Genomic DNA, 27,287 nt, shown 5'->3' on the forward strand with positions numbered 1-27,287 from the left:
GTCACATTCTAATGCCAATATTGATGTGTCAGGCTGCTAGGCAATAAATGTGAAAGTAGCAAAGAAATATTCATTCATTCAATCATTTTTTGATTTCATTTTTTCCTTTACCGTGTTTTAGGGAGCTGACACCTATACCTATTGTTGTAAAATAGATAGATAGATAGATAGATAGATAGATAGATAGATAGATAGATAGATAGATAGATAGATAGATAGATAGATAGATAGATAGATAGATAGATAGATAGATAGATAGATAGATACTTTATTAATCCCAAGGGGAAATTCACATACTCCAGCAGCAGCATGCTGATAAAGAAAATATTAAATTAAAGAGTGATAAAAATGCAGGTAAGACAGACAATAACTTTGAATGATGTTAACGTTTACCCCCCCGGGTGGAACTGAAGAGTCGCATAGTTTGGGGGAGGAACGATCTCCTCAGTCTGTCAGTGGAGCAGGACGGTGACAGCAGTCTGTCGCTGAAGCTGTTCCTCTGTCTGGAGATGATACTATTTAGTGGATGCAGTGGATTCTCCATGATTGACAGGAGCCTGCTCAGTGCCCATCGCTCTGCCACAGATGTCAAACTGTCCAGCTTCATGCCTACAATAGAGCCTGCCTTCCTCACCAGTTTGTCCAGGCGTGAGGCGTCCCTCTTCTTTATGCTGCCTCCCCAGCACACCACTGTGTAGAAGAAGGCACTCGCCACAACCGTCTGATAGAACATCTGTAGTATCTTATTGCAGATGTTGAAGGACGCCAGCCTTCTAAGGAAGTATAGCCGGCTCTGTCCTTTTTTACACAGAGCATCAGTATTGGCAGTCCAGTCCAATTTATCATCCAGCTGCACTCCCAGGTATTTATAATAATAATATAATAATACAATATAATTTAACTCTGATGTTACAAAAAAAACAAAAACAAACTATACTTAAGCTCTATACTTTAACTGTTTGATGTCAGGAGTCTGTCTACTGGGATGAGTCAATCCTTTGAGGTCTTCTAGGATGAGTCCATGTTTCTTCAAAGAGTTTCACACAGACACACACACACAACTTCAGGCACGTTATAGCAACTTCATTTTAATTCTTTGATGTATGAATATAGACAACCACCTGTTTATCCAATCAAAATGTTTTGCTGTGCTACAAAATGGTCTCTAATGGAAAAGGTTTTTGGAGTCAAGAAGAACAATCCACCAGGCTACTGTACTGCCAGCTCCCAGATTCTTCTGGTTAAAATATAAACTTGGTCTAATTGGGTGTTATAATCTCTTCCTTGAAAGAAAGTAAAATTTACTGGGATTCTACAGTATCCATTGTGGGGCATCAACCAACCTTGGAAAGGACACCAGTCCAGCACTAAATAGCCTGGGTATACTCATACTGGGATAAAATTAGGAGATGCCAATTAAAAACACACATTTGTGTTTAGGATGCGGCCGTTGTACCTGGATAATGCACACATGCACATGGACTTAGGGAGAATGTGTAATGACCAGGCCAGAAACCAGTTCTTTGGTGGTGTAAGACTGCAATATTACCTAGTGTGGCAGTCAAAAATATTCAGTCTGTTAATATTTAAGTCTGCTATCATATACGTCACCCAATGTGCCCTCAATGAACATACAGTGCCTTGTCAAAGTATTCTGTGTTTGTCCAGTCTTGTCGCATTACAATCTGAAATTAAAATGGATTTTCATTTAGATTTTACGTAACGGACTTAACAATTGAGTCCATATTGTTGAAGTGGAATTTAAATAAAATACCTTGTATATATATAAAAACAAGTAAAAACTGAAAGGTTGTGCATGCATATGTATTCATCCTCTTTGCTATGAAACCCAAAATATGATCTGCTCCAACCAATTAACTTCACATATCCCATAATTAGTTGATTGGGGTCCACCTGTATGCAATCAAAGTGTCACATGATCTGTCACATGGTGTCTGCCTGTTCTGAAAGGCCCCTGGCTCTGCAACACCACCACAAAGCAAGCAGCATGAAGACCAAGGAGCACTCCAAGCAGGTCAGAGACCAACGTTGTGGAGAAGTACAGATCAGGGTTGGACTGTAAGCAAATATCCCAATCTTGGAATACTTCACGGAGCATTATTAAGTCCATTATAACAAAATGGAAAGAATATGGCACTAAAACTCACAGAATGTGAAAGGAGGGCATTAATCAAAGAGTCAACAAAGACAGCAAGGATAACACCGAAGGAGCTGTGAAGATCCACATCTGAGATGGGAGTATCTGTCCATAGGATCTCTTTAAGTCATACACTCCAAAGAGCGGGGCTTTAAGAAAGCCAGAAAAAAAGCTATTGGTTAAAGAAAAACATAAGAAAACATGTTTACAGTTTGTCCAACAGCACGTGGTGGGCTCTCCAATCACATCTCTGGTCAGATGAGACTAAAATTAAACTTTTTGGCGACCATGGGAAACCCAACACTTCCCACCACCCTGAGGACACCTTTCCCACTGTGAAGTGTGCTGGTGGTAGCATCATGCAGTGGGGAGGTTTGTCATTGGCAAGGACAGGAAAACTGGCTAGGATTGAAAGAAAGATGGAGCGCACTAGATAAAGGGGCAATTCTTGAGGAAAACCCATTTCAGTCTGCCAGTGATTTGAGACTGGGGTGAAGGACAATGACCCTAAACATACTGCTAAAAGTACAATGGAGTGGTTTAGATGGAAACATTTCAATGTCTTGGAACTTCATGACTTGAAGTTTGCTGTACAACAATGCACCTCATTGAACTTGAAGGAGTTGGAGTAATTGTGCCTTGAGGAAAGGGTGAAAATCCCAGTGACTGGATGTACTAAATTAACAGAGACATTCAACAAGAGACTTGCAGCTGGAATTGCAGTATCGACTTTAGGGGTTGAATACCTATGCACACTCATCATTTCTGTTTTTTGTCTTAATTATTGTTTGCATCACAATAAAAAATATTTTGCACCTTCAATATGGTAGGCATGTAAATCAAAAGATTCTACCCCCCCCCCCCCCACCCCCAAATCCATTTTAACTAGAGGCTGTGATGCGACAACACAGGACAAACATGACTTATTAATATTTCAGTCCAGTATCAAAGGAATATCCCCTGAGCTGGCCTGAGGTTTAAAGCTCTAGTATGACTTTAGAGATTTGTTAGGACGGTGTTACTGTACCTTTAGGGAGCTCAGAGAAGTTGGAAACCTCTGAATGATGTTGTTAATGAAGGTTGAGGTTGGTGATGATGATGATGATCAGAAACAAAACAGAAATGACAAGACACATGTGAATGAAGCAGAAAAAGACAAAGTTAATTAAAATGGAAGATGCAACAAAGGAGAAGCACATAATTAGTGGGAGGCTATCAACATTCTTAATGAAAAAAATGTACCCACTTCTACAGACGTTGGGTGTTATAATCCTCAATCGCAAGCGCATATAAAATTCACCTTCTATTTCTGGGTAGTTCAATGAATATATCCATTCATGTTTTAAAATGATACCACATTTTGTGTTACACAGAACCCATTTCAAGAGAACGTAATTATTGGAATATGTTAAAGAAATACAAAATGTATAATTTGGTTGCAAATCCATTTTTTGTAATGACTGTACAAGCTTATGAGTTAATATGTGAAAAGCTCCTTGGTTCAGAAGGAATAATCAAACTGGAAAAAAACCAAGATGGTGCCCATCAAGGCCCCTAGGGAAGAGAGAAAAGCTGAAGCCAGCACTGCCAACACATGCAGTCTTGCCAGCACAACAGGAAGGGCATAAACTCATTAGTGTGGAAGAGAGAGATGTCAATGTGGAGGGGTTACTGCCGACAACATATCAGCCTCTGCTAAATATTATGGAGGACAGGCAGCCTGGAAGCTTACAAGGAACCTTGAACTGTGAACTGGAGCTCAGGGAAGGAGATATGAATGAGTCCACCAGAGGGAGCTCAGGTAAGATGACCCCAGAACTTTCCATGTGTGTTAGTGACCCGGACGTAAATGCAGTTTTCCCATTCATGGGCACTTCAAGCTTTGAGTTGAGAGGTAAGTTGAGGCAAGGGCACACTGGTGGGAGAAACAGAGACCATGCTGAAGACAGCAGGAGACTCAGGTGATGAAGAATGGAGTACTTTGTACAGTATTTGAAGAAAGCAAGTGTGTAAATCACCCCACCTGACAGACAGAGATGGAGACCTCCTCTGTGCTGCAGGTAGGTCCAGAGAACCTGTAGGATTTTTTTGTTTTGTTTAGTCCCCTCTTATGTTTCATTATTTAATAAATGCATACTTTCTTAAGATATTTTTGACCTCCTTGACATGATTCTGATTTGAGAGAATAGCTGGAAAAGCATTGTCTCTTTTTGCATGCTGAAAACACCAATTTTGAGGTTTGCTTTGGTTCTGAGATGCTATTCCAAGTGTTTGCTACTGCAGTTTTCAGTTGCTTTTAGTTTCAGATGAGTTTCTGACTTCAGTCTTATTTCCAGTTTAATGCCCACTCAATTGGATTAAATAAGGAGATTGACTTGACCAGTCTTCCTGTTTTTTTCCACCTGAGGAACTCTTCTGTTCTGATGGTTGTGTGTTTCAGGTCATAATTAAGTACTGCCCAAGAACTCTGGAGAGATGTTCTTGTGCAGTGACAGATGTTTCTGTCTACCTGTGAAGTCAATCAATCTGCTGCTTTAATCATTAGGTATTTCATTGGTAAGGGTGAGTGTGAGCCCCTTCTAGATGTGACCATCATGTCCAACCAGGACATGACCTCTACTTTGTTTCATAGATAAACTGTGATTTCCTGGATTGTCTGCAGCTAGTTTTACACACCATGCGTTCTCTTCGCTTTCACTTTGGGTCTTTTATCTTAGGCTCGTCTGCCAAAAACACGATAAGGCCATAAGAGGTCTGGGGCGACATGGTGGCTCAGGGGTTAGTGCTTCCACTTGATGATTCCAGAATCTTGGATCTGGACACTGTTTCTGTGAAGTCTGCTTCTTCTCAAAGTGCTTGTGTGTGTTTTCCTCCCACATCTCAAAGGGTGTTGCCACACGTGCACGTCAGGAGGATCTCCTCCTGTCGAGGTATGTAATAACCTGCCAGCCCAAAAGATGGCACTATTACTAACACCATCTTCTCCTTCTCTCCGTGCAGAACAAAGAAAACACCCAGTGAGGGCATCTGACTCTGCCCCTTCCAGTCCCCCACCCATAAAAGGGCCTGATTCCCTAAAGCAGGCATCATTTCCTAGATGGATGAACTGCTAGATGGAGCTCCCCTTAAAGTGTCCCAACAGAATAATTTCTGTTTGTTGGCCTGAAAACCTGAGCAATTTATGTCAAGATGGACGTGACTTCTGATTATTTTTTCATTTGTATTAAAAGGGATGGCACCCTAAATTTTGATCCGGCAGTCTGTTGTTCCTGCACCCTGCCAAAGTGTGTATATTAGGAAATGCCAGCTGTAAACTGTATGTGTGTACAGCAACATGTCCAGTGATGGACTGGCACCAATCCAGGGTCAGTTTCCACTTTGCACAGGAGGCTACCTGGAGTGGCTATGGCTTCCCTTAACCCTAAGCTGGAAAAGCAGGATACAAAATGCATTAGGAGTCTACGTCTTACAGCATGGAATTTATAAGTCTACTCCCTGAGTTTCCAGACAACAGTAGATTCTGATATAATTCTGACTAAATTCTCCTGTTTTTTCAACATCCAAATTGTCTGCTTTTCATTCACGGGCAGTTCTCCAGTCTTCATGTTGATTTATGCCTACTAAATCCAAAGACAGATGCCAAATTTCAGAGCAAAAGTTAGATCCAACTCACAGCAAAATTTATGTGACAGTCATTTGCCCTAATAAGACGGAACAAAAAAAAGAATAACATTATTGTGAAAAAGTAAAGTATACAGTGCATCCGGAAAGTATTCACAGCGCATCACTTTTTCCACATTTTGTTATGTTACAGCCTTATTCCAAAATTCATTTTTTTCCTCAGAATTCTACACACAACACCCCATAATGAGAACGTGAAAAAAGTTTGAGATTTTTACAAATTTATTAAAAATAAAAAAACTGAGAAAGCACACGTACATAAGTATTCACAGCCTTTGCCATGAAGCTCAAAATTGAGCTCAGGTGCATCGTGTTTCCCCTGATCATCCTTGAGATGTTTCTGCAGCTTAATTGGAGTCCACCTGTGGTAAATTCAGTTGATTTGACATGATTTGGAAAGGCACACACCTGTCTATATAAGGTCCCACAGTTGACAGTTCATGTCAGAGCACAAACCAAGCATGAAGTCAAAGGAATTGTCTGTAGACCTCCGAAATAGGATTGTCTCGAGGCACAAATCTGGGGAAGGTTACAGAAAAATTTCTGCTGCTTTGAAGGTCCCAATGAGCACAGTGGCCTCCATCATCCATAAGTGGAAGAAGTTCGAAACCACCAGGACTCTTCCTAGAGCTGGCCGGCCATCTAAACTGAGCGATCATGGGAGAAGGGCCTTAGTCAGGGAGGTGACCAAGAACCAGATGGTCACTCTGTCAGAGCTCCAGAGGTCCTCTGTGGAGAGAGGAGAACCTTCCAGAAGGACAACCATCTCTGCAGCAATCCACCAATCAGGCCTGTATGGTAGAGTGGCCAGACGGAAGCCACTCCTTAGTAAAAGGCACATGGCAGCCCACCTGGAGTTTGCCAAAAGGCACCTGAAGGACTCTCAGACCATGAGAAAGAAAATTCTCTGGTCTGATGAGACAAAGATTGAACTCTTTGGTGTGAATGCCAGGCGTCACGTTTGGAGGAAGCCTGGCACCATCCCTACAGTGAAGCATGGTGGTGGCAGCATCATGCTGTGGGGATGTTTTTCAGCGGCAGGGACTGGGAGACTAGTCAGGATAAAGGGAAAGATGACTGCAGCAATGTACAGAGACATCCTGGATGAAAACCTGCTCCAGAGCGCTCTTGACCTCAGACTGGGGCGACGGTTCATCTTTCGGCAGGACAACGACCCTAAGCACACAGCCAAGATATAAAAGGAGTGGCTTCAGGACAACTCTGTGCATGTCCTTGAGTGGCCCAGCCAGAGCCCAGACTTGAATCCGATTGAACATCTCTGTAGAGATCTTAAAATGGCTGTGCACCGACGCTTCCCATCCAACCTGATGGAGCTTGAGAGGTGCTGCAAAGAGGAATGGGCGAAACTGGCCAAGGATAGGTGTGCCAAGCTTGTGGCATCATATTCAAAAACACTTGAGGCTGTAATTGCTGCCAAAGGTGCATCGACAAAGTATTGAGCAAAGGCTGTGAATACTTATGTACATGTGATTTCTCAGTTTTTTTATTTTTAATAAATTGCAAAAACCTTAAGTAATCTTTTTTCACGTTGTCATTATGGGGTGTTGTGTGCAGAATTCTGAGGGAAAAAATGAATTTTATCCATTTTGGAATAAGGCTGTAACATAACAAAAGGTGGAAAAAGTGATGCGCTGTGAATACTTTCCGGATGCACTGCATATACACAGAAATACCCAGAAATAAAAGATGATATTATATACATATTTATTAATCTTTCATCTCAAATGAGATTTGTTCAAGTACAGAAGAAAAGTAATCAATTTTGACTTCACTGTCCCAGTATTTATGCTGTGTTAAACACGCATAGCATACAGCATATGGGAAAAAGTAACCACTATATGGGAAGACCACCACACCACAAAAAACAGTTGCTGCCTGCAGAGGTGCCACAGCATATCTGGTAAGACAGCACAGTGAAAGCAGAGTGAAACTTAGGCCATTTCTCCATTACCAGCAGGAACCAGGAGAATTTTTTTTACTATCACATTTTTTTTATATAATCACCCATGAAAGGTTGCAGTTCTATTTGATCTGACTCCGTATGAGGACTCTCCTCAGCGTGACTGTGACACAGTGATCATTGACTGCTTTCAGCCAGTGTGGCCATGCAGATGACAACATCCTAATTCAAATAATGTCACTCTGAAGGCCATTTTTAAATATTCCTCCTAGCGGCATCAGAAGTGCGCTGGACCATATCTGGAGTACAAGCACTTACTGCAGACTGGGCTACTGAAAGTGTGCAACGTGACGTGGAAATCTTCATCATTAACAAAAAGTATATAAGCAAACATGGGAACAAGTGCATAAAATGTGCCTATAAAAAAACTGAAAAAGCAGCACTACAGTAACCGATAGGAATGAAAAATCAAAAAAGAGATCTCCTTGATATCTTTAACGTTTCTCCTAGACAACAATGAGATGAGGTAGAAATAAATTGGAGATGTTTTTTTTTGTCTCCTACTTCTCAAATGTTTCTCCTGAAACAAAATACCCCGTTACACTCACAAGCGTCTCCTCTTGAGTTTCAGAAGAGATCTCAGCAAAGTCATACAATAGGCTCAGATTTTCCAAGTAATGTCTTGAAATTTTACTTTCAATTCTGAAAGTATTTGCATTGTGTTTGCTCTGTAATATTTGATTAAATATATGGAACACTTGTTTGGGGTAATAAAACACTTTACTATGATTACAAAACTGGAGACCTTGTTTCCGATTAATACTATTAGTTACTCTAATTTATATTGCTGTGCTCCAATTAGATCATAGCCATTCTGGAAGAAAAGGCATGCAATGTGGCAGAGGTTAAGACTTTGTAACCATGAAGTTGTGTGTTCAAACCCACTCTCATGTCTCCTTACTATGTAAAGCTACCTAAGGAATTTTAGGAGAAACGTTGGTGACAAAGTTGGTCCTTAAATGAAACATAAATGAGAATCTCTTATAAGTCTCATGAGCCATCAAAGATCAACCTTTGAGCAGTAAACTTTTCATATGGGAATCTCTTACATCTCGTCCTTTAAATCAAGAATGCAAATGTGTGTCAATAACGATGACGGTAAACCCTGTATAAGTAATGTTCGTTTTATCTTTGTTGTTTGAAATCAGAAAATCACTACTAACCAGCCCATCATCCTGGCTCTAGATATTACTTGTTCCTGCTGTTATTGGAAAAATGGCATTAGTAGCATCCCACTCTCTGACTCTTTAATTGTAAAATGAAAAAGATCTGAGTAGAAGTGAAATCACAAGAATTGCTTCCTGTCAGCAGTCTATGACCCCCAACCCCAAATCACTTCTACCATGACCTCTTGGTTCAATTTACGCTCACTCTGACTGCCAGAAAATCAATGCTGAAAAGTTTGGCTCAGTGGAGTACATGGAGCAATCTGAACTTTTCTTCTTCCTCCCAGGCAAAACAACAAACTTAAATTATTAGTAGCATTATTACTAATTATTTTATTAATACATATTCTAAGCCAATCAGACACTACAGGACTGTTGTGTAACATGAAATGTTATCATGATGATACTGTACCTGTGGGTTCTTCAGTTTGGATGGGAACTTCTGAATAATGGAGGCAATGTTTAGCAGTTATGGCAACAAAGAGGATGATGATGATGATCAAAAACAGAAATGACAATAAGTTAGAATGGATACAAAACTCAAGACACAGTTAATTAAAAAGGCACCAAAGGCACAGTTAATCATTATTTTGCTTTTAATTATACAGACACCAAAGAAATCAAACAGTGACTCCACTTAGACTCTTTTAGATTTTGATGAGTATTATTATTATTTGAGGAGAGGTAAACAATATATCAGCCAAAACACAAGCTTGAAATTAGAAATGAGAAAATTAATGATAAAAATGAATGAAAAAAACGCTTGCCAAACCTATTCACCTAATTTCTCCAAAATAACATCACATCGATATTTGAAGGTCCCTAAAGTTCTACTCTCCACCATACTGCTTGATAATCAGTTCCATGTGTCATTGGTTCTCTGTGTGAAGAAGAACATTCTAACGTTTGTAAGAATAAGTTAATAAGTTTCCAACTGTGTCCCCGTGTTCTCATTGAACTTATTTTAAATGACAAACCAGTGTGCTAAAGACAAATCCATTCAGCCCAACTACCACCACCCTCAATTTCTTAATAATACTGACCTTCATGACACAACTGCACTTCATCCAAATACTGGGAAGAGATTCCTAGAAAAGTGGCTCCTAACCAGCTGTGGTGGCATTGCAGGTTGGTTGTGTCAGACCCAGGATGAAACCCCGGTCCCCCCACACTGCTCTGACAACGGCACTGGACTGACAGCAACAGCATTGCAGGTGGATCCTGGATGACCTCCCAAATCTCCACTCTGCCAATTGCAGTAACAATCACACTTGATTTTTCTAATACTCTGATGATTGTGTGTGACCCTCCCCTCCTCCCACTTTGACAACTGCACTCGATCACCAAGGGGTCCACTCCACTCCCCCCGCTCAGATCGCAACACACTGGATTGAAAAGACATTGGTTGGGAAACACTGGTCTGGAACACATTCTTAGTTGTGTGACACCACTTGGTGGGTGAAATAATAGCAGAAACCATTTGCAATGAGATCAGCCAGAGCTGAATGCACCACCTAGCAGAGCAGTCAATTGCTTTTGTCAAAGTAGGGGAGAAGTCATAGCCATGGCCAACAGTACAAAGTGGGCTTCTTACCACAAGCATAATACTAAGCAGTTGAAGCAACTCAAACTCCCAAACACTATTGCAGTAGCCACCCTTAGGCCAGATATGGTCCTGCTGTCTGAAACACCAGGAAATATAGTTCTGCTGGTACTGTGATTTCCCTGGGAAGACCAGATGGAGGAGGCTTATGACAGAGACATGGTGAGGTGGGCACAGCATCTGCCAACAGAGGTGGGCTATAGAGGCCGTTCATGGCAATCGCTCTAGAGGACCCTTAAGTAGGCATCACAGGATATCAAAGTAGAAAAGCCTCAGCAATATCACAGAGATCCTCAAGATGTCTGTGGATGAATAGAGAGGATCTGTGGACAACATGTACTGCTTGGTTACAAGTTGAGTCCTGATCAACTCCAGTTGGGTCACCTAGACAAGGGTGTATGATTGTCGAAAGACCCAAAACACCCTGTGACTCCAGGAATAAGCACTGTTGATGGGACCAGGTGCATTGCAAGATGAGTGAAATATCTAGGACAACCAAAAGAACAACATTTGAAATATTGCATTCTTGTCTGAAAAACGCAATTCATTAGCACAGTCAGTGGTGTTTGTACAATAAGTCTGTACTTTTTACTAGAGGATACTTCACTAGTGGGACAAAGGAGTGGAACAGGGTGACGGCATCAGCTCCATAACGAACACTGAGGCCTGCTGCACACTACAGGTCAGGATATGTGAGAGGCTTATTTAGTGTGTTGGATGGCTAAACACTAAGTAAATATTATATAACAGCTGGCAAACTCAGTGGGCACCTCCAAATAAGAAAGCCAAGCCATTCTCTTAATTAGAGGCTGATTCCTAGCGGGAACTGATGGCCGTGTTTGATTACTCTGTGGACTCCCAATGAAGATGTTGCCTGAAAGATTCATATATTGTGTATTAACATTATTATTATTATTATTTGGTTTTCAGAAGGTTAACCACATCTATTTATAACACCAGGCAGGATTTTCTTCTCATTTTCAAATAAGACATCTAATTAAATTAAGAGTTCACCAAGATATGCTAATGAGTGTGTGGTTAAAATTCTGCCGCCACACTTTATGATTATAGTTTTCCTCATGGGAGTGGGATGTCGGTGTGGTACATGCAGTACGTTACAGTCTATTTACTTGTGAGTCAGATTTGTTTGTTTCAGGAAAAGCTTGAAATTTGTATTCAACATTGACAGGAGGCAGAGTGATGAAAGTGTTGCACTTTAGACAACAAAGCTGCTGGTTTATTCCCAGCCTTTGACTCATCTTGTGGCCAACAGCAAGCCACCTGTGCTCCATCTGTATAATATGTTTGCAAAAATTTGTAGAATAACACTGAATTTGAAAAGGGCCTTTTGTGATATTCAACACAGAAAGGAAAATAGATGAAAGTTCTTATGCGTGTGTTAGAGGATCATGGTAAAGTGGAGCTAGTGATCTACAAAGACGGGGTGGGTAAAGACAGTCCTGGAAGGCCGCAGTGGCTTGCTAGAGCTTTATCTCTGCCATGTCAGGTCATTCTCATATCTTACATTTTTTTCCCTTTCTAAGGATATCATCCAAATGATTTGAAGTCTAAGACGAATGCGTAATTCTCAGTCCTTCACTTTTTTCTATTCACTTTCCTTCCAAGTATTTAATGAAACCAAATAGTGCATGATAAATACACACAGGTGTAAATGGAAACAAGCTAAATGGAGAACGGCTGGTTTCTTTTGCCATTTGCATGATATTGCTAATAAGGAGCCATTAAAAGACGAGAATCCAGCTGTTTAAGACTAAAATAAGCAATAAGGGTTGAAAATCTTAACGGGCGAGGCAACTAAAGTGAAGCAGAAGTGTTGCGTGAGCAATAAGTGCTTCTTATTAAGCAACTGGGTCACCATAGCCCTCCAGGAATGACTTTGCCCACTTCTGGCTTAGAGTGAAACTCCGCCGCCACCTCTGTTCTTTCAATGGAAAATGCCACACTGGTGTCAGATAATGTGAGTATATTCGGACTTCTAAGGTGCAAATGTGAAGGTGTCATCTAACACAGAAGGTTTTCTCTCTCATCTTAGTCTCACTGCTCTTTGCTACACTTGTCCCTCCTCTGAGCAGTCCAACAGAAAGCATTTGCTTACCAAGCCAAGTGAAAGGGATGTCTGATTTGCCTGAGTGAACTTCTAAACTGTTTTTAGCCTCGCTGCACCTTGCTGCCCTCGACCCTTTCCTGAACACAAAAGTACAGTAAGTGCTTTCTCATTCAGAGGTCCTGAGCTCACAGCCAGCCTCTTTGTGTGAGGACGTGTAATGAAGAGGGAGGAAGCCCTGAACGATTTCTCATTGGTGACACTAATTAACCATTTTCTAATCTTGTGGGGGCCAGAAGTAATTCCTGATTGAGAAGACAAGCCATGGAAACAACTTGTTAAAAAGTTTGTCGTGAACAGCGGTGACATACTCTGCTGAAATGGCTCCACACACAGGGTTTTGTTATAAACAACAACATTTATTCATATAGCACATTTTCATACAAATGATGTAGCTCAAAGTGCATAAAAACCTGCCTCGGTTTTCTCCAGTCCGTACACTTTAAACATTCAGCGTTGCATTGTTGTATTACTACCCATGTCTTAGACAAATAAATAAATAGCTATAGAAAGACAGGGGGAGCGAGAAAAAGAAACTGAACAGAAGACGACGATAAGAGAAAATCGAAAGGTAAAATTGTAGCGGGGGCAACATAGATGCTTTTTGTTTCTATGTAAGTATGTCCTGTTGAGAGATTGTTAAATGAGAATGACAACACTGGGTGCACCGATTTCTGTTTGTAAATTGGGGTCGGTGTCTTTAAACAGGTTTGCCCTGACGTGGAAGGGCTTGTGGGATTTGTAGTTTGTTGTTGGTATGTACTGTACCAATAAAACCGGAAGAGAAGGATGTGGCGGGACTGCTCAATTGGACCATTTTCTAATTAACATAATCTGCAGCAGCTACTAAACATTTCAGTTATTGGACATTTGTAGCAGAGAAGGATGGTGCTCCGCCACCAGATGTAAGGACGGCGATGGGTTCTTTTCCTCCCAATCCAGTCCTTCGATGCTATTGGAGAAGAGGCGTGCCACCGAAGACTATTCTTCTGGACTCCGGTGGTAGGACAGAATTTCACTGCTCATGTTCCTGGAAGCAGCTTATTGAATAGGAGCGTTCCGCACTTCTTTCCATCATTTAACCCAAGTTTCCATTTCCAGAATCACTTCCATCATTTACAGTAAGGGCTTTTTTTTCAGGACTGTATTCATCATTGTGTGGGGGTTTGTTTGTGGGGTGTGTTTAGTATTTTTTGTGTTTGTTAGTAGTTATTCTAGCAAATAAGGATCATTTTATATATTTGTGTGTTTGGTGTGTTTAATCTTAAGGGGCTTTTTCCAGGGTGTTGTTAATATTTGGGTGGGAGGGTGGAAATTCGGTTGGCCTGATTTCATCCGTCCCTCCATGCTACATAAATCTGGTGACACCCTCCGCACAAGCTATAAGCTAATTGCTACTATCAGTTGAGGAGCTCAGAAGTTCAAGTTAACTGAAGCATAATGATCAGTTTGTATGTTGTAACGAGCACAGCGATAGAAGAAACAGACATGTAGACCATTGCAGGTACTTGTTCCTAGGCGTTTGAGATGTGCTTCTGTCTGCTACAATTTTTGTGATTTTGACTATTGTCTCAGTAAATGGCATTACAGCAAATAGAGATGAGATAAGCATTGCGGTCTATGCATACACTACTGTACGTGCTAAAACGCTGCAGCTATTTTTCATACAGCATATTTGCATTTCCATATAAACAGTAACGTTAACTTACTTTAGTTATTTGTTTAGATGTACTGGCAGAAGGTGGTCTCGTTTGTGGTTTTGTTGCAGTGGCGTCAGTGTCATTAAGCATATTTGCTGATTCCTGTGTTTTGAGTACCAAAATCTGCATCTCCTGTAGCTCTTTGTTATCAGCTCTCTTAACAGCAGTTCCTCTGACGGAGTGCGACACACCATTCACTTCAAATGCATATTTTTCAATTCATATTCACTTCAAATGCATATTTTTCAATTCATATTTTCTCAAACCCAGCTGACAGTTCTTTCAACTTTAAATCTGACACTGTCATCATAACTGTGAACAACAGCAACAACGCATCGTTCACTTTTACCGCTAGTCTATTGATCTCTTCAAATGGCATTGTATAATCTGGATTTTTACAAAAAGGTTTTTCCGTTGTAAAAGGTTGCATTTATTTTTAACACATGCAGCACATATGTATATATTTAATTGGGATCTTTTTGGGGTGACCTCTCAACCATAGATGGTTTATCCATCGTAACACACAAGATGGTGTTGGTGAAAGCATTATTGATCTTTACAATTTAAAATCACCGCCCCTACATTGGGTGCTGCCTTCCTGAGACGTTGAATTGGTTTAAAAATGTGACAATCAGTGAGACGTCTAATTGTTCCCACCCACTTTTAAGCTGAATTCACTGATGTGATATTATACGTCTGGCTCTGTCAGGGTAACCATTTCCTGGTCCCCAAGTCAAGGTCTTTGGACTGTGGGTGGAAATGGGAATGCCTGAGGAAGCCTGCATCAACTCCAAGACGGTAGTAAATCTCATGAAGAAATTATCTTCATCAGAAATCAAAGTGTGCTTCAAATCTTATGCTGCCACACAATGCTTGCTATTTATGTTACTAAAGGGCATAAATATTCATTCATTATTCAGTCACTTTTTCTCTTTGAGGATTTTAGCTCTGGGATTATTGGAGCCAAGACAGGAGCCAGCACTGGATTAAACGCCGGCTTATTCACTCACAGACTCACTCAAGGTGTCCATCCTTGATAACTCATATGAACAAATAAAGAATATACAAACTCCACAGGGACAGTGAGTAGGTCACGCATTTAAAAAAAGCACCTGAAATGGTAAAGCAGCAATGCCGAGTACTGTGCCGCCATGCTGCCCAGCGTGAGATGTTAACCTGGAATTGTCTTCAGATGCATCACTGCATACATTATTTTGAGCTGCTGTTCCTGGGCCAGAGCTTTCTTGGCCTTGAACAACTCTATTTTTTGTCCTAACTGGGTCATTCCACAGTACACAGTTGTCATGGTGAAATCATACAGTCCATGCAGGGTTGTCTCCAGCCAACAGAGCACACTTCTACAGCAGCGTCGAAGGCCTCCTTGTTATTATGACAGACGAGCCCTTTGTGGAGCATAGCTAATACAGCTTCAAACACTCTGTCTTTACTTTACAAAGTGTCTTGCAGAAAGTTAGCACAAAAGAATGGTGGCAGGGCACACAAAACAATAAATATACTATCAAAATCTAAGGAGCCAGAGAGCAATGTTCACCGTAAATCCCTTATTTAGTGCACTAAAACAAAGAAATCAAAGCTTCTGGAGTTAAAAAGCCCACATGACAACAAGCTGACAACACAATAAAGGATCAGCCCAAATTATCAAGGACAACCCCGTCAGAGAAGATCCAAGCAAATGTCTACAGCAGGTGACTGACCCTCCCCTCAATAAAAAGAAAGATAAAAGACATCTAGGCTTCATTATTAAAAGCAGGATGTCTTAGAATGTGAAAGGTAGGGAAATTAAAAGGTGAGGGGGTAGACTTCGACTTTCAGATGTCACCATTTCAATGTCACAGTTTCGAGTGCAGCCATTTATAAAAGTAAACCAGACATTCGCACGAACAAACATACATTAAATAGGCCTTCTCTATCAAAACTATTTTATAAACATTTCAAGTAGTGAACAGAACGGGCCTCCTGTGAGCCATCTATAAGGGAAAGTTTCCAAATCACCAGTTGAGCACGACACGACTGACCATGAACACCTCCAAAGAGATTGGCTTCATCTTGAGTTTGTCTCTCCAGATAGGACAGTCATCTGGTATTTCAGCATTGCCAGTCTGCCCATTTAACCATAATACAAGTGCCGACCCCCAAAAGCCTAAAGGTTTATTCACTTTAGAGCATCCATCCATTTTTGGAACCTGTTTTTATTAATGTGGGGTCAAAAGGAGCTGGTAGGATCCAACAACTCAGTTCTTGTCAGTATCTGTTTTTGCAATGTGGCAGGAAGGGCACTGAAGCTGAATGACATTAAATTGGAACTTGTCATGGTTCACGTGGGGTTTTACCTCTGGCTCAAGTGTTTTTTTTTTTAACTTTTGCTTTTGTTTAAATTTTTGTTTCGTTTTTAGGTGTGAGGTGACTCTGTTCTCCCATGTCATACCATTATCCTCCACTATTCTGGTTCTCTTCTCTGTATCTTGATGGTGCAGTTGATGCCAACCTACTCTCCTGCCAATGGAAAAGTCATCTCAGATAAGAGAGCATTAGAAACATTGGATATAAAGAATCGGTCATCAGATTGAGGGCCTGGCACTGACACTACTGCAGAATGTCCAGGACGGGGTGGAAGGCCAGTTGGCAAAGGTCTCCTGGACTCTGACTGTGGCTGACTTGGTCCCTTTAGTGGCGTAGTACTGATTCTCTGTACTGAATTATTCTTTGTTTTACTGTGTTATTAACTCTTAAATATTTCAAACATGCTTGTTTCAGACTCTGCTTCTTATTTGTGAAGCCTATCAAATTATCCCTCACAGCACTATTGCAGTTCCAGTTAATTTGCCATGTCAATACAAACACCTACCTTTCAAAGCTAATTTGGGCTCACCAATCACAACCTGCTCTTAACTCTACTTTACAAATAGCATGAAAAATCCTTTCCAATGCATCTGGTCTTTGAAGAAAGGTAAAGGATTGTGAAAGGAGGCAAGAACAGGGTGGCCGTAATGGTTGCAATCAGAGGTTTTACTTAATTTTTTGTCTGTTTTCTTGAATAAATATTCAGGAAGTCTTGGGACTTAAAAATCCAGAATTTAACAGTTTGTAATTTCTTGATGAACTAATTATTTACCATTAGGCGAAGTACCCAATATTGCTGTGGTATTTTTATAAAATGGTTTAAGGAAAGAAAGCAAAGGCTTATGTGTTTTTTTGTTCAGATGGTGACCCTGTTGTTATTACTAGCTGTCCGATTTGTCATTCACACTGCCGCTCTAGAAGTGTCTCTGTTCTTCTGAGTCAAGAATTTGTTCTTCTCGACCCAACTGGATTCTAGAATTGCAGTAACCCCTTGTTGGGTTAAAACCATGAATGCTGTTATGTTTGACTCGTCCTTTTAGTAGAAGGTGAAGAGTTCATACTGCTTAAATTATTAATAACAGCTGACAAAGCAGGAGTTAAACAATGACCCTGTGATTCTCCTTTGTGTTGGACTGCACTTCCACTCTTGATCAGGACTCACCCAACACCCACATGTTACCCCTTTCTTCAGTTAGATCCATAAATATTTGGACAGAGACAACTTTTTTCTAATTTTGGTTCTGTACATTACCACAATGAATTTTAAATGAAACAACTCAGATGCAGTTGAAGTGCAGACTTTCAGCTTTAATTCAGTGGGGTGAACAAAACGATTGCATAAAAATGTGAGGCAACTAAAGCATTTTTTGAACACAATCCCTTCATTTCAGGGGTTCAAAAGTAATTTGACAAATTAAATAACTGGAAATAAAATGTTCATTACTAATACTTGGTTGAAAACCCTTTGCTGCCAATGACAGCCTGAAGTCTTGAACTCCTGGACATCACCAGATGCTGGGTTTCCTCCTTTTTAATGCTCTGCCAGGCCTTTACTGCAGTGGCTTTCAGTTGCTGTTTGTTTGTGGGCCTTTCTGTCTGAAGTTTAGTCTTCAACAAGTGAAATGCATGCTCAATTTGGTTAAGATCAGGTGACTGACTTGGCCATTCAAGAATTTTCCACTTCTTTGCTTTAATAAACTCCTGGGTTGCTTTGGCTGTATGTTTTGGGTCATTGTCCATCTGTATCATGAAACGCCGCCCAATCAATTTGACTGCATTTAGTTGGATTTGAGCAGACAGTATGTCTCTGAACACCTCAGAATTCATTTGGCTGCTTCTGTCCTGTGTCACATCATCAATAAACACTAGTGTCCCAGTGCCACTGGCAGCCATGCACGCCCAAGCCATCACACTGCCTCCACCGTGTTTTACAGATGATGTGGTATGCTTTGGATAGTGAGCTGTTCCACGCCTTCTCCATACTTTTTTCTTGCCATCATTCTGGTAGAGGTTGATCTTGGTTTCATCTGTCCAAAGAATGTTTTTCCAGAACTGTGCTGGCTTTTTTAGATGTTCTTTAGCAAAGTCCAATCTAGCCTTTCTATTCTTGAGGCTTATGAGTGGCTTGCACCTTGCAGTGCACCCTCTGTATTTACTTTCATGCAGTCTTCTCTTTATGGTAGACTTGGATATCGATACGCCTACCCCCTGGAGAGTGTTGTTCACTTGGTTGGCTGTTGTGAAGGGGTTTCTCTTCACCATGGAAATGATTCTGCGATTATCCACCACTGTTGTCTTTCGTGGACGTCCAGGTCTTTTTGCGTTGCTGAGTTCACCAGTTCTTGCTTTCTTTCTCAGGATATACCAAACTGTAGATTTTGCCACTCGTAATATTGTAGCAATTTCTTGGATGGGTTTTTTCTGTTTTCGCAGCTTAAGGATGGCTTCTTTCACCTGCATGGAGAGCTTCTTTGACCGCATGTTGTCTGTTCACAGCAAAATCTTCCACATGCAAGCACCACACCTCAAATCAACTCCAGGCCTTTTATCTGCTTAATTGATAATGACATAACGACGGACTTGCCCACACCTGCCCATGAAATAGCCTTTGAGTCAATTGTCCAATTACTTTTGAGCCCCTGAAATGAAGGGATTGTGTTAAAAAAACGCTTTAGTTGCCTCACATTTTTATGCAATTGTTTTGTTCACCCCACTGAATTAAAGCTGAAAGTCTGCACTTCAACTGCATCTGAGTTGTTTCATTTAAAATTCATTGTGGTAATATACAGAACCAAAATTAGAAAAAAGTTGTCTGTCCAAATATGTATGGACCTAACTGTATATTACAGTAGATAGAAGCAGCATGTGATGTTGCCTGTGTAAGTAATGTTGAATTCTGGTCATATTGTCTGCTAGTGCAGCTTTTGTCTGTTCAAATGTATCACCTGCTCTAAGCCAGCAGATGGCACTAGTGTGCAAACTGTAGCATACGAAGAAACAAAGACTGGGACCCCCATGGTCAAAACGTTAGGTACTCTAGTGCTCTATCTTGTCTCTATGGTCCTAGAAGAACAAGTTTGGTTCAGATTAGTCAAAGTGTGTGGGATCGTATAAGGAACCGACAGACAGGGTTTCCTTGTTATATATATTGATTATGCCACAATCCACCTTTGTTTTATTATGAGTGCCGCAATTTTAGAGCAAAACCTCTGGGAGTTTCCTAGGTGATTGTTCGCAGAATTCCCCATAGTGTACGGCGTGTGTTAATGTCATCAAAGACGAGATAAAAGGTCACCCGTGACATCCTATTGCTATCAAAGGTTGATGGATAACCTCTGTTCAATGTGCATTGCCTCCCTGATTAAAGAAAATACTTTCTGTTATAGAACTTTGGGTTTTGGTTAGTGATTTGATTTTGTCAACAGACCTGCTGTCTCACCCTGAGTTAATATAAGAAACTATTCCCTGCCATTTTCAAAGCCCGCTTAAGCCTGAGCAGGGTCACAGGGAGCTGGAGCCTATCCCAGAAAGCATAAGGAGCAAGGCAGGAACAATCCCTGGACAGGGTGCCAGTCCATTGCAGGCTGAATGCACGCTCACATACACACACACCATGGCCAGTTTCACAACACCAGTCCACCTAACATCCACCCATCCATCCATTTTCCAACCCGCTGAATCCGAACACAGGGTCATGGGGGCCTGCTGGAGCCAATCCCAGCCAACACAGGGCACAAGGCAGGAACCAATCCTGGGCAGGTGCCAACCCACCGCAGGACACACACAAACACACCCACCCACACACCAAGCACACACTAGGGCCAATTTAGAATCGCCAGTCCACCTAACCTGCATGTCTTTGGACTGTGGGAAGAAACCGGAGCGCCTGGAGGAAACCCACGCAGACACAGGGAGAACATGCAAACTCCACACAGGGAGGGCCCGGGAAGCGAACCCGGGTCCCCAGGTCTCCCAACTGCGAGGCAGCAGCGCTACCCACTGCGCCACCGTGCCGCCCCACCTAACATGCATGTTTCTGAACTGTGAGAGGAATCTCAGATAGACATAACGAGAACATGGAAACTCCACCCTCATTATAATATCTCAAAAATAATATGAATGGACATATAATTGGTAGGATCCATTTATGTTAATTAACTTGAAATTGATTTGTGTTGCTGCATGTTTAATCTGGCCTGCCTGTAGTTTTATGTGTGCACATTATGTCATTTGTAGATTTGTATTTTACCTCGAAACTTGTTACAGTACTCTGAGCCTGTATTCAGTGACGAGCAATATACAGAAAACTAGTAATGGCGCACTGCATGATAACGTGCAGTGAATACACTTGACTTGAGCATTCCTAGTTTTCATCCTCTTTCTCTGTACGTTTAGCATTCGTTTGCTCAGAAGTTGATGCTCTTGGTGCTTCCTGAGCAGCTCTTCTTTTCTCCACCCTAGTGGCCCGCTTCTTCTCTTTTTTTGTCGGCATCTTTTTGCATTAAAATTGATTAAGTCAGTGTATGTGTTGCAATTATTTAGTATATTTTCTTTAATTTTTCACTTAAGCTGGCACCTAAGTCTTCAATCAGCCTCAAGAATGATTTAAGATATGAAGAGGTAAGGGAAGTGACGGCGAAGGTGGTAGGGAATGAGAACAGCAGCCATACGCATGCACCAGTTGCCAAGAGTTGATTCTACAATAAAATAAAATAAAAATAAAAAGAGGAATAAAAATCATCACCCTGAAAGCGGAAAGTAAACGTCACGTGTTATATGTGTACCAAATTTCAGGTCAATAGGTCAAATGGTTTGAGAGCTACAGGCGATTTAAAATCCTGGACAGACAAACAGACATAAATTTAAATGAATTGAATTAAATGCAAAAGGTTTTGTTTGGCTGCTTTCACTGAGCATACAGAGCTGGGTTATGTCACTTTTTAAATAAGAAGTTAAGTTTAAAAACCATACACACTAACATCCATCCATCTATTTTCTAAAACAACTTTAACCTGAGTAGGGCCACGGAGGAGCTGGTGCCAATCCCAGCAAGGCAGGAACAGCCCATGGAGATGGCGGCAGTTAATGACAGGGTGAACACACGAACACACACATTAGGGACAGTTAAGCATTGCCAATCCAGCTAACCTGGACTGTGGGAAGAAGCTGCAGCACTCAGAGGAAACCCACAGCAAACTAACAAAGATGAGAAAATGACATACCTGTAACTTGCCACTTTCGGTGTTCACATTTTTAGCTATTTTGTAGGATTCATGGAGCTCTAAAACCATGAATAACAAGAGTAGGTGAGGGCAGAAATGGCCGTCTAAGGAAACTGCAAAGCCACATTTGACATAGTATGTGGGAGAAAAGTGAGGCGTTTTCTCAGAAGCGTTGTCATCAGGGATAAAACATGGGTGCAGTCATGCAAGGCAATCCTTTACGTGGCAACATCTGACTAGTATATAATTAAATGAAAGCCTAAGGATGGTGCACACTATACAGAGGGGATGTACAGCAGAACGGATGTTTCTTTGATTCAAGTTTAATTGGATTCCTTTGAGACTTTTAGGTAAACCAAGATATCCTTAAAGGAATATGAATGACCTGCATAGACATCTCTAGAAATGTTGTAACTGGTGGTCTAAGATGTTTTCCAGACATATAGTAATTTGTTACCATAGTGGTTCAAGAAAAAAAAATTATGAAGTGGTGCTGTGCCCCTTTTTTGCATACGCAAACTGTCGCATTATCATGTGATAATTATGAACCATATTCTATTTTTCAAGTTTTGCTGGTAATCTTATTGAGCCATTTTTGAATAGAGCTGAATCACCATCAAGCAAAAGCACATTTCTGAGAATGTACATCTCCTGTGGGGAAGCTGCTTCCAGCTTATCTCCCTTTTTCTCAAAGATGTATTTTCTTGTCTACCACTTCATGTAGTATATCTGCAATTTCTGCAGCTTGGGGATTTGCATGGAGGTGTTACATCATAAAGTAAAATTGTTTTTGGTCTGATAAACATAATCTGTGCTCACATAGTACTTAAAGCATTGATAGAAGCATCCGAATATGTTATTATTAGGAGAAATGCAATGCAAGCTCTGAACAAAATGTTATATTTAAACCTAAAGTGTTAAAGACGAGCAGGATAATCAGTGCAAATGGCGCTTTTCTCTCCAAGCAGGGGGTCGGTGGGTCCTGAATGTTTATAATTCAGGGCTACAATTACCAGACAATTCTAATGCTGTCATCAGATCCAATTCACGTTCACTGCTGAAATCATAAACCATTTTCACGTCCCACTGTTCGAGCCCTAAATGGTTATTTGACCAAATTGATTTCTGCTCCATACATCTTCATCACTTTTCACACCAAATCCATTTCTACTGACAAAGCCTAAAAATCTTTCTACTTTGAGACCATGCACAAATCATTCAGGTACCCAATTCCACAGAACTGAAGGGCTTTCATCGCCTACAGAGTAACAAATGCCAATTATACTTCTGAAGTCCATCAAGTGCCGGATAATAATAAGCAGTTTAGTCTTCCCTTATGCAGTACAATTTCCAATTGTTTGGCCGCTCAGACAGTCTTTCTGATTTTTTGATGAGTTCTGAACCAGAATTATTCTGTTGTTTTTAGGAAATTTATAAAATGTTCCTCATCGTGGCCTCTGTTATAGAAGAAGAATTAGTTGATGTGGGTGTTTAATGATCCTGATTGCCTAAGTAAATGGACCAGAAAGGACAGCAAGGAGATCATAAATATTCAGTCTATTAATATTTAGGTTCTGTCTCATTAGAATATGCAGTAACCTGATCCCAGATGGGCTCCAGATGGATAATTAAACCCAATGTCATCAGAACGAGCAGAAGGAGTATCCCAAACATGCCACACAGTCAATGCAAACACTAATATCCTCAGAAGATGCAACAAGTTGAGCCCAGAGGTGTCCTGAATGAAAAAATACACCCAAACATAACACATTGGGTGACCAGATTGTAGCAAACATGTAGAAGGCCCTTATCGAGACCAAACTTGTCAAGAATGGGAATACGATGGTTGCTAGATGTGTTCGAAGTCAATGGCATTTAATTATTTAAATTTCATAGCTAAATCATAAATGCTAACCTGATTGATCATCGTTATCAAAAAGTAAACAGCAGGAGCCTCCAAAATGTGGGGGGCATTTGCTATGAATACTGCTATAGCAAGAATGGACGGCAAGCTGATCCTAGATGTGCTCCGCATAAGTAAAGACACTCAGTTTTACCCCCTACAGCAGTAAGACTGTACCTCACATGCAGAAAGACCACGTTAATCACTGAAAAGTCGAAAAGGGTCAACAGGCTAATTGCAGAAGCGGTCTGAGTGAATGACCAGGGATGATTTGATATTAACATTCTGTACATTAAACGATAATGTTATGATAGTAATAACCTACCAGCTTTAATATGAATGGAAGGATCCTTGCAGATGTATAAAATGTATTGTTCTATCCATGTTTCTACTTAGCTTGCTGTATGTGTTATCCTCTCCACTAAAGCTATGGAATATTTTAAACATACAACACTCACATTTGTCCTTGGTTGCCTAATATATTTATTCATATAAATCTGACTGAGTGTAGCCAGAAGGCGAAAGACTGTTCACTACAAGGTATTGTAAAAAAATACATGTGAACAAGTGTACTTGCAGTTAGCCTTTATCACTTTGGCTGTAAGTCACATTGAACAAAAGAATAAAAAAATAAAGAAAGAACCTTAACTTTAACTTTCTGAGGCCCACTAATGCATTTTAGGGTTGAGGGCGATCAAAACCTATTCCAGTAACACTCAGAGCCATCTTAACAGCATTATAGGCCCCCAGGCAAAGCAGTGCACTGGAGCCCCTGCCTACACAACCACTCAGCAAGTCACAACATACATAGATTAGCATGGGGCCCCTATGCTCATGGGGCCTCCAGGCAACTGCCCAGCATGCCCATGTGTTAAGACGGCTCTGGTAGCAATGGTCACAAAACTGGAAACGGCCCAAGTGGGGTGCCAGTTCACTATTGCATGTATACAAGGGTCAGAAAACATCCTCCATGTTATTTGGGAATGTGGGACGAAAACCAAAATAGGAAGAGAAAAAGCCATGCAGACAGAGGAATAACATAGCCCACGATTGGCCAGCAACCACGAACAGCATTTCAAACCCTGGTTAATAAATCAATGAAGTAAGGGTGCTTAAATAAGTGTTTATATTAAATAATGGTGTGCAAGATGATCCAAAATGTAGTCCATATGGATACCTGCAGAGGGTAGAACAGCACATAACTATACAACTTCGACATACTGTACATAAGCACAAATACACTATATGGTCATAGGATTGTGGACACCTGACCATCACACCTACTGTATATGAGCCTGTTGAACACCCCATTCCAAAACCATGGGCATTAATATTTAGTGAGGCTATAACAGCCTAAACTTTTCTGGGAAGACTTTCCACAAGAAGTTGGAATGTGTTTGTGGGAATTTGCTTTTATTCAGCCAAAACAGCATTTGTGAGGTCGGGTACTGATGTTGGATGAGACAACCCGGCTCACAGTCGGCATTCCAATTCATAAGATGGATGCTGAAAGGAGTTGAGGTCAGGATTCTATACAGACCACTCAAGTTCCATCATGTATTTGTGCACAGGAGCACAGTCATGCTGGAACAGAAAAGGGCCTTCCCCAGACTGATGCCAAGAAGGTGGAACTGTACAATTGTCTAAAAATGTCTTTGTATCCTATAACAATAACATTGCCCTTCACTGGAACCTCGACCAAACCTTGAAAAACAGACCCAGACAATTATCCCTCCACTGCCATACTTATCAGTAGGCACAATGCAATCCAGAAGGTAGCGTTCTCCTGGTATCTGCTAAACCCACCTTAGTCTATCCAAATGCTAGATAGTGAAGTGTGATTCATCACTCCAGAGAATACATTTCCACTCCTCCAGAGTTCAATGGTGGTGTGCAGTGCACCACTCCAACCCACACTTGGCATTGCACATTGTCATCTTGGCTTGTGTGCAGTTTCTGGGCTATGGAAAATCATTTCATGAAGCTCCCAACACACAGTTCTTGTGCTGATGTTGCTTCTGAGGTAGTATGGTTCATTGGTTCTAAGAGCACAGCATTGAAATCATCTGGATGTAAGGACCGCCCTAGTCACAAGATCTTAATCAAATTGACCATCTGTTGGATAAGGTGGGACAAGTTATTCAGAAAAGAGTTCGACCATCAGATAATCTGAAACTAATGAAGAAATACTGGAGATGATGTGGGCTGCTATTCTGGTGCCACATCTAGGACACCTTGTTGAGAACATTCCCAACGCACTTTCAGGTCGTTCTGTTGGAAAACTGGGAAACATCCTCCTTACAGCAGGTACCAAATACGCGGACTGATAACAAAGATGTGAAAACTGTAGGATGAATACTTAGATGTGCTAACAATAAACAGAAGAATAATCTGAAATAAAATATGAAAAAAGTTGAGCTAAATCACCCCAAAAATGCAACATCATGAAAGGCATTTCAAAGATGTCACATTTCACTTGTTATTATTTTGTTAATGATGAATGAGTGAAAGACATCGCAGACACCCACATTTCTCCATCTGTAATCTTTTTATCACATTCAAATATTAAAATAGTCAGTCTTCTTTTAGAAATGCCATCTAAATGACACTGTATTAATTAACTTGCGTTCCTGTTTTTGGGGCTGATGACTTCTTTTGATGGGCTGATGTGTAAAAAATCAGTGCCCTTATTCTTGACCTTGTAAAATGATGTCTTTCTTTAGTTCCTCCATCTCACTTTGCATTTTAAAGGGATTTCTGTGCTTGTATTTTTTTATCATTTGGTTGGATTTTAATGTCGCCATGTCCTTTACAGTACAGAGCAGGAAGTTCTGCATTATACATTACTGTGGATTACCAAAAAATGCGACAACTCTGGTTTAATGAGCTGCCCAGCAGCAAGGGAAAATCATTCAGAATTAAGTATCATACAGAATGTAATTCCAGGAACAAATATTGTGCTGTGAGTAGTGTATTCACATAAAGCCTGACAGCTCTAAGCTCAATAGCTAACCTGGCCAGCCCTTGCAGACAATGTTAGTGAAGTCTGCCTCTTTCAGGGTCAATGACTTTTGGACATTTTCATGATACTGCATTTTGATTTTGATACTGGACTGCTGAAACATCTTTTCGTATTGTGCCCTAACTCTTTTATCTTTTAAACAACAGTTGGCCTGGATGGATGGATGGATGGATGGATGGATGGACAAATGCAGTAACCCTCAGATGTCAAATCATCTGACACTTCAGAGTCTGATGTTTATTGTGATAAAGAACAATTCATGAGGACACTCCTGAGGATGATATGTCTGGTCATGAGTTTAATACCGTTAGCAATCAGAAACACAATACAGAGACAATTTATCTGCATGACCTTTGAGACCTGCC

The 27,287-nt window shown here is 40.8% G+C and overlaps 1 protein-coding gene across 3 annotated transcripts in view; it reads right to left on the reverse strand.

The window, feature by feature from the left end:
- Nucleotides 1-27,287, reverse strand: part of cadm4 (cell adhesion molecule 4) — a 794,942-nt gene that overhangs the window by 38,690 nt on the left and 728,965 nt on the right. For 2 of the 3 annotated variants that reach the window (XM_028822885.2, XM_051920761.1), the window contains exons 8-9: nucleotides 9,399-9,428; nucleotides 3,186-3,215 (exon numbers count right to left, since the gene is read on the reverse strand). The exons of the other annotated variant lie outside the window; for it this stretch is intronic. In XM_028822885.2, the coding sequence (XP_028678718.1) occupies nucleotides 3,186-3,215; nucleotides 9,399-9,428 (60 nt within the window). The remainder of the gene's footprint in view (nucleotides 1-3,185; nucleotides 3,216-9,398; nucleotides 9,429-27,287) is intronic. 3 annotated transcript variants of the gene reach the window in all.

Source organism: Erpetoichthys calabaricus, chromosome 17 (assembly GCF_900747795.2).
Source record: "Erpetoichthys calabaricus chromosome 17, fErpCal1.3, whole genome shotgun sequence".
Taxonomy (NCBI): Eukaryota; Metazoa; Chordata; class Cladistia; order Polypteriformes; family Polypteridae; genus Erpetoichthys; species Erpetoichthys calabaricus.